General features: G+C 50.5%; 1 protein-coding gene across 7 annotated transcripts in view; it reads right to left on the bottom strand.

Moving 5' to 3' along the window:
• The window catches only part of GRB10 (growth factor receptor bound protein 10), a 196,562-nt gene that overhangs the window by 42,909 nt on the left and 141,475 nt on the right, over positions 1 to 12,178 (bottom strand). For 6 of the 7 annotated variants that reach the window (XM_060157514.1, XM_060157512.1, XM_060157515.1 and 3 more), the window contains one exon: positions 569 to 725. In XM_060157514.1, coding sequence (XP_060013497.1) covers positions 569 to 725 — 157 coding nt within the window. Of the gene's footprint in view, positions 1 to 568; positions 726 to 1,547; positions 2,593 to 12,178 lie in introns of those variants that run through there. The other variant, XM_060157518.1, reaches the window with a different exon arrangement.

Raw genomic sequence — 12,178 nt, 5'->3', positions numbered from 1 at the left:
TCTCTGCAGTGATGTCAGAATCTCCCCAGGGCGCCTCCGGCTGCACACCCAGACCACAGGTGTGCAGCGAGCCCCTGAGCCCCTCACAGCGACTCCTGCGGACAAGTCACAGGGACCCTTCCCTCCTCCTGTGGCTGAGCTCTTGGGAGTTACTGCTTCAAACTGTGCAAGAGCGAGATTCTGAAAGCACCAGGGGAGAGAGGCCTGGGAGGGAGGAAGGTGAGATTTTAGGAAAAAGAGGCAGGAGCATGGAGGACAACACACAGACCGCCTGCTACGCTGGCTGGCAGGGGACACTGCAGTGACAGTCTGGCATCCGGCGGCAGAGGTCTTCACCTGAAGGCCCACCGAGCACCCCACTGCTCCCCCCAACCTGGAGCTGCTGCCCCCCACCGGAGCTGCTGCCCCCCACCGGAGCTGCTCCCCCCCACCTGGAGCTGCTCCCCCCCACCCGGAGCTGCTCCCCCCCTACCCGGAGCTGCTCCCCCCACCCGGAGCTGCTCCCCCCCACCCGGAGCTGCTCCCCCCCTACCCGGAGCTGCTCCCCCCACCCGGAGCTGCTCCCTACCTAATCCCAGGTGCGGGTGGTGCTCCACCAGCGTCCAGCTGTTGTCGTCCACACAGTGACTTCTGTAAACCAGCAACTGGCACAGGTCCCTGGCTGTCGTGTCCGCCAGTATCTCCACCACTTTGCTCGTCCCGTCTTCGCTAAAGACTTTAACATCCTGCAACACAAGGCGGTGACACTTACAGATGAACAACCTTGGGTTTTCAGAAATAAACACTGAAACAAAATAAACAGGAAATGTATAGACAGCAGCGCTCCAACACATGTATAATTGTTCTTCCAGGTGGCAGGTGACCAGAGGCTGCGGGTCTGCAGGCCACGCCCATCGACACTCCCCTTCCCTTCTCCGCCCTCCCCCACACCCGTGGATGCGCAGGGCACCGTGGGATCACAACACAGGCTCTTACAACGCCCAAGACACCTCGGGGACACATGGCCAAACCAGAGTGTGTGAGCTACTTCTCTACCACCTGTCTTGGGAAGCGACAGAATTCCTTTAGAATACTGCTGGCGGTCTTGGAACTGGACATTTTACACTTGAACCAATTGTGAGAACAAACAAAGCAACAGAAGGCCCGCAGAAATCCTAACTTTCCGCGACTCTAGCTGTTCTCCGTTTCTAGGGTCCTCAGTGCAGCAGACAGCACCCAATGCCTCCTCCTGTCACCGCCACTCACCTCGTGCTCATTGAGGTGTAGGGAGAAGATGAGAAGAAGTAATGTGAATATGCTGAAATTGAAAATACTAAAAAGATGGGCATAGTAAGAGCAGTCACAAAACCCTCTGGCCCCACCCCCTACAAAATTACAAGCCACCTTAGTTTTCCCAGTGTTGTTCAAAGCCATGACCTACCAACAGCTCCCAGGCAAGGGGCTGGCCAAGCAGAAATCCAGAGGACCAAAAACCTACCCCGCACCAGCTGCAGAGCTGACGGGGTGCCGCCTTTAGGGGAAACGTGAGATGCTTCAAGAAACCTTACCTCAACGGCATGGAAAACGCAGTCCGAGGAACGAGACGGCATTTTAAATCGAGACTGTCCCTGCAGGGGAGTGTGTCCCAGCCTTCTCCCACTGTCCCTGGCAGGCAGGGACCCCTCTCCGGGCACCGATGGTGGGCACGGAGCCCCGGCGGGCAGGCTGTCTCTGGGCAGCAGGGAAGCGGCTATGAGGCTGCCTCGGGCTCGGTCCTCTAGCTCATGAATCAAGCCACGAGGGGCAGACCAATCAGGTCCCGGGCCGGGCCTGATGCAATCGCCCCCCACTCCCACTCCGGTGCCCCCGCCCGAGGCGGAGGTGATGACAACCCAACGACAACACAAGGCTCAGACCAACACTCCACAAAAACCCCTGCTCGTTCTTTCCCATGGCAGTGAACTAACAGGCAGGACACTCAGCCTGAGCACGTGTGTCCTCTGAACTCAGGCCTGTCTGCCAAATCGCTCAGCAACCTTGATCCCTGCAACCCATGCTGTCACTTGCGAGTCTGGAGCTGGAGCTCTCTGTGTCCTGAGTGTCAGCTGGTCTTAAAGAACTGGCTGCAGCTCTCTGTCTGTCTGTCTCTCTCTCCGTCCTTTTTCCCGTGTTTTTGATCAAGTGCAGACTTTGAACGTTTATTTCCACAGCGCGGAGTCTGGCAGGGCAGTGAGTTGTTGGGATGATGTCCCACGGGGATGGCACGTTCCCACAAGGACCGTCCCAGCCACCGTAGGGCTCACTCAGCCGGAGGGGAGGCAGGACCAGCCCGGGGGACAGAGCCCTTCAGCAGGGCAGGGTTCCTGCCCCCGCTGTTCCTGCCACCTCCCTGCCAGCCCCCCAACCCGGGCTGGGTCAGGACTGAGGGGTCTGCTTACAGCTCACATTTATCTTTAAAGAAATCCACCCCCTGTCTTTTCTGGAATTGATGTTTCGCTCAATGACAGCTCTACTTCTCCAAAACCAATTAAATATGCAAACACAGCTGTTATGACTAAGTATATAAAAATAAAATTTAATTTCAACAGAGAAGATGTCTCTGGTCTATAGGTAAACACTTTGTAAGAACAAATGCATTAACATAAAAGAAAAACAAATTTAAAAAAAGCAATGAATTCATACAATTCCTTATATATATGCTAATTATATATAATTACATACATATAGAACGTATGCTACAGCAGTGCGTGCATACAACCACCCAATCAACTACCCTAATTCTCCTTCTTTCCTAAGTTTCTAAGTGAGCTTATCTGTGACTACAGTGAACATTATTTTCCCTAGGAAACTTAAAGTAGGTTGAAGTGTGTTTCCCATCTCTCTCTCCAAGTCTTTTCCTGCCCAAATCATCCACAGCACCAGCTTTTAAACCTTCTTTTCAGCCCTGCTGCACTTTTCTTTAAACTCTCTCCCTCACTTCTCTGTTGCTCCGAGGCCATGCCCCCGAAGGTCTATATATAGTCCGAGTATTAAAATCTAAGATGTGCTTTGTCATATGGCCACGTCCCCGGCTTTCAGATCCCCAGAGCCGGCTGGGGGAGGGCCAGGAGGGGAAGCTGGGTCCGGGCTGCAGGCCTGCGACAGCGACAGACACAGAGGGACACAGGCTCCAGGACAGGACCTCGAATCCTGCACTGTCCATGCTGTTCCTGGTCGCGCTGTCCAGCTACCTCCCCCAACTCACCAGGGCCTGCTGACCACAGGCGAAACAGGCCCCAAGACAGACAGACAGACAAGCAAGCCACCACACACCCCTGCAATCTCACACTGGGAGCACGTCTGGAGCTCCAGGTGACAGTATCTGTAACGAATACACACGCACAAAGGAAGCTGTCCCCACTATGCCTCTAGAGCCGGCAGCTCCGGAAGGAGCATTTTGCATTGTGCCCACTGGCCCTGCAGCCAGCTCCTGGGCAGTGCTGGGGCTCATTCTGGAAGCAAACGAGGGTTTGCATCTCAACCGTCAGCGCGACAGGCCTGGGCCGAAGGACGCCAGGGAGCAGGCTGAGGCCCGCAGGTCGGACGCTCGCCCATCCTGTGAGGGCGGGATGCAGAAGCGCCTCCCCTGCGAGCTGGCCGAGGCCTCCGCCCCACCGATTCCCAGTTCAGCCAGGAGATCAATACCAAGGGCACATATGCATCTGGGGTAAAACTTCCAGGGAATGCACGGGTGGATCTGGGTCCTGCCAGGATCGGGGAGAACTCAGATCCGCAGTGCCAGCCCGGCCCAGCCCCTCCCTGGCTCTGCGACCCCAGTGATGGAAGGTGAACCATCACTCATGGCCCCCTTGGCCCAGGCGGGGCTTCAGGGGAGATGTTCCAGAATCAGACCCGCTGCAGTCCGGCCTCATCACCAACTAGCCGTGGGAACGTGGCTTAGTGGCCCAGCCTGTCTGTGCCTCACCCTTCTCATCTGTAAAATGGGGAATCTGTCAGCAGCATCTGCCTTACAGGGTCAGCCTGCCTTGGGCCAATGGGAGCCTCTCCTGAAAAGCTCCCAGCCACCTGTGCCTGCCTCCGGGGTGCCCTCGGATGGACCAAGGACCTGGGGACAAGGCAGGTTCCCACTGAAGGCCTGAGACCCAGCAGCGGCGGGTGGGGATGGCGGGATCCTGACAGCCACGACCGACTCGGGTTTGCGGTTCTGAGAAAGCAAACCTCATGACGGGTAAGATGCACCGGGAGCAACTCAATTGGAAAAACCAACCACTGAAACGTCAACTTCTGTTTCTGCACCACAAAGGAAATTAAGTAGCTAACTGCTTTTAAAAATTAAACAATAATTTATTAAGCATAACCTATATGGGAAAAGAATCTGAAAAAGAATAGATGCGGTGAGTCCCCTACATACAAGAGTTCCGTTCCAAGAGCACGTTCGTAAGTCCAATTTGTTCGTAAGTCCAACAGATTAGCCTAGGTACCCAACTAACACAGTCGGCTGTATAGTACTATACTGTGGGTTTACAATACTTTTCACACAAATAATACATTAAAAAACACACAAAAAATAAAGAAAACACTTTTAATCTTACAGCACAGTCCCTTGAAAAGTACAGTGGTACAGTACAACGGTTGGCACAGGGGCTGGCATCGAGGGAACAGGAAGAAGGGTTACCGACTGTAATCATTAGAGAAATGCAAATCAAAACTACAATGAGGTATCATCTCACACCAGTCAGAATGGCCATCATCAAAAAATCTAGAGCGGAGCGGCTGGGCCTGTGAGCCATGGCTGCTGAGCCTGCGCGTCCGGAGCCTGTGCTCCGCAACGGGAGAGGCCACAACAGTGAGAGGCCCGCGTACCGCAAAAAAAAAAAAAAAATCTAGAAACAATAAATGCTGGAGAGGGTGTGGAGAAAAGGGAACACTCTTGCACTGCTGGTGGGAATGTGAATTGGTACAGCCACTATGGAGAACAGTATGAAGGTTCCTTAAAAAACTACAAATAGAACTACCATATGACCCAGCAATCCCACTACTGGGCATATACCCTGAGAAAACCATAATTCAAAAAGTGTCATGTGCCAAAATGTTCATTGCAGCTCTATTTACAATAGCCCAGAGATGGAAACAACCTAAGTGTCCATCATCGGATGAATGGATAAAGAAGATGTGGCACATATATACAATGGAATATTACTCAGCCATAAAAAGAAACGAAATTGAGCTATTTGTAATGAGGTGGATAGACCTAGAGTCTCTCATACAGAGTGAAGTAAGTCAGAAAGAGAAAGACAAATACCGTATGCTAACACATATATATGGAATTTAAGAAAAAAAAATGTCATGAAGAACCTAGGGGTAAGACAGGAATAAAGACACAGACCTACTAGAGAACGGACTTGAGGATATGGGGACGGGGAAGGGTGAGCTGTGACAGGGCGAGAGAGAGGCATGCACATATATACACTAACAAACGTAAGGTAGATAGCTAGTGGGAAGCAGCCGCATAGCACAGGGAGATCAGCTCAGTGCTTTGTGACCGCCTGGAGGGGTGGGATAGGGAGGGTGGGAGGGAGGGAGACGCAAGAGGGAAGAGATATGGGGACATATGTATATGTATAACTGATTCACTTTGTTATAAAGCAGAAACTAACACACCATTGTAAAGCAATTATACCCCAATAAAGATGTTTTAAAAAAAAAGAAAAGAGTTACTGACTGGAGGAGGGAAAAGAGGTGGGAGATGGTAGAGCTGAAGGGTCGTCAGCAACAGGGGACGGAGGGCGATCTGCAACTTCTCTCACGCCTGAGGTTCTGGTTCCTTGCTGGATTCAATTCTATCTACCCTCTTCAAAGAACGATCCAGTGGTATCTGGGTAGTAGCTCTGTTTTTCTCGTCACAGATGACACGGTAGCACTGGATTACATGCTGAACGGCTGCAACCTTTGCGTACCGTTCCACGTTTGGGTCCTGTGCCTCAAAAACTAACAGTGCCTCCTCAGATAAAGAAAATCCCCTGCCACTTCCTGCGTCGTGAGTCTCTTCGGTTCTGCAGTTACTTCTTCTTCCTCTTGTACCTCTTCGTCCTTTCTCTGGGCCTCCAATTCCATCAGGTCTTCATTAGTAACCTCCTCGTGTTGCACGGCAAGGAGTTCAATGAAGTCGTACTCTTGCAGATCTAGCTTGAAATGAAGACACTGTACTACTGTACTCTGTTATACAGTACTGTACAGTAAAGTACACGAAAGCACAACCCCCTGTAGAGGATGCACGCACGTGACAATGTATACCAGACACGTGAACTAACTTACACGACTGGATATGCAAATGCACATTCGCGTCTTTGAAAGCTCACAACCTGAAGGTTTGCATGTAGGGGACTTATGGTATATGTATATGTATAACTGAATCACTTTGTTAGTACACCTGAAACTCACACAACATTGTAAATCAACTATACTCTAATATAAAATAAAAATTAAAAAAGAAACAGAGAAAAGAGCAAATCAAGTTCAAGGCAACAGCCACTTCAATACTTATAAAATATGAGAACATATGCCATCTGCATGGCATAATTCTGATTCTGAAATTTGTAATAAATTCCTTGACCGTACTGCTTTTGTGGTATAAATGATAAAAAGAAAGAAACTTTGAATTAAAAAAGGAAGTAATATTAAAGAGGGCATAATTATGCCACCAGCCTGAGATCCTTTCGTTTCAGGGTTAGCAGGGGGAGGCAGGCTACCTAGCCCTCTGACTGGCTTGGCACCAGGGCCCGTCTTAAAAGCCCCGAAGTGGTAATAGAAGGTTCTGTCCTTCCTGGAGCTCTGTTGATGCCTTTTATGCATTCATCGTATGGAGAGGGAAGTAAGAGCCTAAATCTTGGCAAACGTGCAGGAAGGAGTTTAGGAACAGTTAGGGTTGAAGGTACGTCGTATCCACGGTCGTGGTCCCCAGCAGGCAGAGAGAGGTTGGGGCCTCCTCCCTGCTGTCACCCGCACTCCTGCTTCGGGCCCCGGACACTCCCTGCTGGGCATGTGCAGGCTCGGGATCTTGTCTGAATTCCACAGACTCTTGACTTTGGCTGAGATCAACCCGTGAAAACAGCAAATGGAGGATCCTCAGCCCTTTGCCCCAGACCTGTCCCAGGTGCAGGACGTCCCGGGGGGGACAACAGCCTCCAGGTGCCTGGGCTGAGCAGAGCAGAGGGCCCCCAACCCTGCAGAGAAACCCAGAGAGTCTGCAGGGTCTGAGCTGGGGCGTTCGAGCGGCTTTGTCTCAGTTCTTCATCTTCCAACTTACTTCTTAGTTCAAAAGCTCCCTGGGTCCTGTTTCAATGCATTTTTCTAAGTGAGGATGTAAGCTGGGCTTTTCAGTAACTCCCGAAGCCTCCTGTAAATGCTAGGGGTAAACACTTAGGAAGAAGCCAGGCTGTATCCAAGGGCCACGAGGGGGCGTCCACGGTAGGAGGGTCAATATTGAAAGGGAGGCACATGAAAAGATGTTCCACATGGCTAATTATTAGAGAAACACAAATCAAAACTACCATGAGGTACCACCTTATACCAGTCAGAATGGCCACCATCAAAAAGTCTACAAATCATAAATGCTAGAAAGGATGTGGAGAAAAGGAAACCCTCCTACACTGTTGGTGGGAATGTAAATTGGTACAGCCATTATGGAGAACAGTACAAAGGTTCCTTAAGAAACTAAAAACAGAACTACCATATGAACCTGCAATCCCATTCCCAGGCATATATCTGGAGAAAAACGTGGTCCGAAAGGATACATGCACCCCAATGTTCATAGCAGCACTATTTACAACAGTCAAGTCATGGAAGCAACCTAGATGTCCAACGACAGATGAATGGATGAAGAAGATGTGGTACATATATACCATGGAACATTACTCAGCTATAAAAAAGAATGAAATAATGCCATTTGCAGCAACATGGATGGACCTAGAGATTGTCATACTAAGTGAAGTAAGCCAGACAGAGAAATACAAACACCATGTGATATCACTTATATATATGTGGAATCTAAAATATGACACAAGTGAACTTATCTACGAATCAGAAACAGACTCACAGACACAGAGAACTTATGGCTATCAAAGGGGAAAGGGAGGGGTGGATTAATTAGGAGTTTGGGATTAGCAGATACAAAGTACTATATATAAAGTAAACAACAAGGTCCTATTATATAGCACAGGGAACTATATTCAATATGTTGTAATAAACCATAATGGAAAAGGATCTGAAAAAGGATATACACACACACACACACACACACACACACACACACACACACACACACACACACATATGTAGAAGTGAATCAGTTCGGTGTATACCTGACACAACACAACACTGTGAATTAACTATACTTCAATAAAGAAAAAATATCAAAAGGGACTTGAGGACACAGTGGGAAAGGGGAAGCTGGGACAAAGTGAGAGAGTGGCATGGACATATATACACTACTAAATGTAAAATCGATAGCTAGTGGGAAGCAGCCGCATAGCACAGGTAGATCAGCCCGGTGCTTTGTGACCACCTAGAAGGGTGGGATAGGGAGGGTGGGAGGGAGAGGCAAGAGGGAGGGGATATGGGGATATATGTATACGTATAACTGATTCACTTTGTTAGAAAACAGAAACTAACACACCATTGTAAAGCAATTATACTCCAATAAATATGTAAATATATATACATATCGAGAGGGAGGCAAGGCTGTGGAAGACAGGACGTGGGAAGGGCTGAGGGGCTCCTGGTCCTGCTGGGGTCATGGGGAGGGAAAGCAGGAAAGCCAGCTGAGCCCAGGCACGTGGCGGGTACACCTCTGAGAGCCCAGTGGCCACACCAGGGCCCCAAGTTCACGCCCTCCAAGGCTGATGGAACTGTCTCCTGACCAGGCGCGGGGTGGAAGCCTCGGGACAGCAGAACAGCTCGCCCAGATGGAGGCGATGGGCCCACGGGGGCCCAGGTGTGAACCAGGGCATCTGCTGTTCGCCTGTCAGCAAGACGCTTCCCAGGAGCTACAGGAGGCTGTTGGTTCTGGGGGCCCCTGAAGCCCCCAGATGGGGCAGGCCGAGCGAGTATGGGTGAAATTAGATGCACTTCAGGCGAGGGCAGAACCAGGGCCGGGATGGGTTCATGGTAGTGAAAAGAAGGTAATTCTACCAATTTTTTTTCAGTTCTGGTCTAAATCAATGATGTTCTTTTGAGCCACAGGGAATGATAATTGAAGCGGCTACACGTAAGTACGTGGTTCTATTCACCTTGGCTAAGAATATCACTATCTTCCTGTTTCATTACAGGTACCCGAAGTGACTTAAAAGAAAGAAGCATCTGAGTTATAATCGATTGAGCTCATGTTTCAGAAAGAATTACTGATAAAAATACTTTAAGTCCTTGCAATCCTTTCCAAAGGAGCTAAGGTTCTAGAAAGGACTCACAAAGTAGTTCTTTAAAGTCAACCGCAGATCCGGAGCCCCTCTGCGGACACCCTCACCGCCTGGCACTCACGGGCAAGATCCAGGGCACACAGCCCGAATCAAACCCGAGCTGCTCAAGGGTACACAGATATATTCGTTTTTTCTTACAGGTTTTCACTGTAACACATTTGGAAAATGCCTAAGGGACCGAGGAAAGCACTTGACAATCACTGACGACTCCCAGATTTGCTGTTACAGTCCTGGAGTGTGCCCTTCCAGTATTTTCTTGCACAGGTGCTTATAAATAGACGCACTGACATGACTGGGCTCAGACAGCAGACGCGGTTTTGTAATCGGGCCGTGCAGCTTCACGTTACACCATAAACATCCACCGGGTCTTTATGTCTCTTTGGTGCTTTAGTGCCTGCGAGGGACTTCTTCACATGTCATGTTGTATCAACGTGAACGTCATGCTGCCCGTCCAGCGGCTTCTAGACTTTCATTCTCCTCAAGTGCTCCCTGGCACACCTTCGTACATGAGCCTCGGTGGCTCGTGTGTGGGTTGAATTATTTTCTCAGGATAAATGGCCGGATGTCAACTTTCTTAAAGTGCCACCTCTAATAAGGGAAACGTTTCCAAGAATGGGGATGCCGGGTGTTTGGCAGAATGCGTGCTATTCCTTAAAACAGGATTTAAGGGGCACGGTGGACCTGCGGGCATCCTCGGAGTATCCCCAAACCTCCAGCCTCCCACTTAGCAAGAACTCACCAAGCACACTCTCTGTGCTGGCCCCAGTCTCCCGGATGTCCACGGGTCCCCCCCCCGACCACTGTCCAAGTGCATCAATTACGGAGCCTGTGAACCTGCCAGCCCTGGGGTGAAGTTCCTGCTCGCCACTCGCTGCACGAGTTACCCGCTCTGACCTTGGACAACCCTCAATCCCCAGCCTATGTGACAGTGAGGGACTGTCACATAGGCTGACGGTGAGTGTCACTCAGAGAAATGCATGCAAGTCCCGTCCCACGGCAAACACTCCACAGATGATCATTTCAGACACACTCCACTTGTCTCCTCCTCCTGCGGGCATCACGTGCCTAAAAGAACCCCCTCCCCATGCACTGCAGGACCACGACCCCTGCGGCGTCACCCAGGAAGAGGGCGCATTTGGCAGGAAGCTTCTGCTCCAAGACTTCTACGGGGCTTTTAGCTGCTTCTGGTCTTAGCACGGAGTTGAAAAGCCAGGTATTAGGAGTCTGCTTTGTGTTTCAAGCAGCTGAAGCCCCCAACGAGAGGCAGTGCCGGTCCTCAGGAAAAGAGGCCCCATCACGGCCTGTCCATCCTGGTGGGGTGGGGGCCGTGGAGAGCTGTCCGCCCACAGCAGGGGTTGACCAGATGATCCCGAAGAGGCCTGATAACTTGGGTCCATCTACGGCTCTGCTGGTGGCAGGTGGCAGCTTCTGGTGGGCAGGTACCCCTGCAACGTGAATTCAGGCTGAAGCCTGCAGGGCAGCCCAGGCTGCGTCTTTCCATCCAGATAGACCCTCAGTGGGAGCAAACTCCCAAAGTCAAGCCCTTCCTGGGTTAGGCTTTGTCTTTTGGGCAATGTCTTCCAGGGGAACTCACAGCACTAGGGCTGCAAACGTGCAGTGTAAATGCAATTCCTGTTTGGATATGGAATTTCTTTAATGAGATTAAGGAATTGGGTGTCTCAACGGTATTAATGGTCCTGTTAAGAAAAAAAAGTCAATCTTTTACAGAAACATGCTAAAAAATTTATAGGTAAATGACATGATGGCTGGAATCTGCGTCAACAGAGTATATGGGGGGCGTGGCTTCACAGCTGTGGGGTCTGGCTGGGGGGCACGCGGTGTTCACCCCCCTAGTCGACTTCTGTGCAGGCTCTAAATTCTTCATCAACAAAACCTAAACATGCCTTCGGACCCTTTAGCCTTGTGCTGCCAGAGGAAATAAAGCATATTTGAAACCTTTTCCTACCTAATCGGTTTGAAGAATTGAGCCCAGTACCCCTGGGTAGAGAAAGCATCGCTCGGTGGTTCCTGATGGGGGGTTAGGGTAGGGGTGGATTTTGCCCCGCGAGGGACATTTGGCAACGCCCGAGACATTTCTGCTTGTCACAACTGGGGTGTGTGTGGTGTGTGTGTGTGGGGTGTGTGTGTGTGTGTGTGTGTGTGTGTGTGTGTGTGTGTGTCAGGGCACAAGACGGCTTCACATCAAAGGACTCCCCAGGCCCACACGTCAAACATGCTGAGTGCACAGCAAGGGGAATCTCGTGCTAGGAAGCGAGGTAGTACTTTGACGAGGATGTGTCACAAGGAAATAGGAACCAGCCCCACTGGGACAATGTGAGTGTCAAAGCGATGTTTGTAATCAGATAATAATGTGTCCTTACTGACAAATAAAGAAACACACAGGTAAATAGCTGGGAGAGAAGGGCTGCTCTTCCTCAGTGCCCAAGGCCAACTCACAAATGCAGAACGAGAGTCGGAATCGCCAGGCAGGGTCATCCACAGGTGACAGAAGCAGCCAGTGGAGTCGGAGGGAGGAAGCATATCAACCTGGTTTCATCTTCCTTTACAGTACTTTTTATTTACCAAGGGAATAATGGCAACTTCACAATGGAGAAACTTAGCAGACGTGGGTAATAAACATCAACATCGGTGATAATGGAGAAACCAACATCACAGCATCCTGAACTCCTGCCCCGAGAAGGACGCAGCTGTCTGTGGCCTCTCTG

The sequence above is a fragment of the Lagenorhynchus albirostris genome, chromosome 8, assembly GCF_949774975.1.
Source record: "Lagenorhynchus albirostris chromosome 8, mLagAlb1.1, whole genome shotgun sequence".
Taxonomy (NCBI): domain Eukaryota; kingdom Metazoa; phylum Chordata; class Mammalia; order Artiodactyla; family Delphinidae; genus Lagenorhynchus; species Lagenorhynchus albirostris.
The sequence above is the reverse complement of the archived record's forward strand: the minus strand, read 5'-3'. Positions and strand labels throughout refer to the sequence as shown.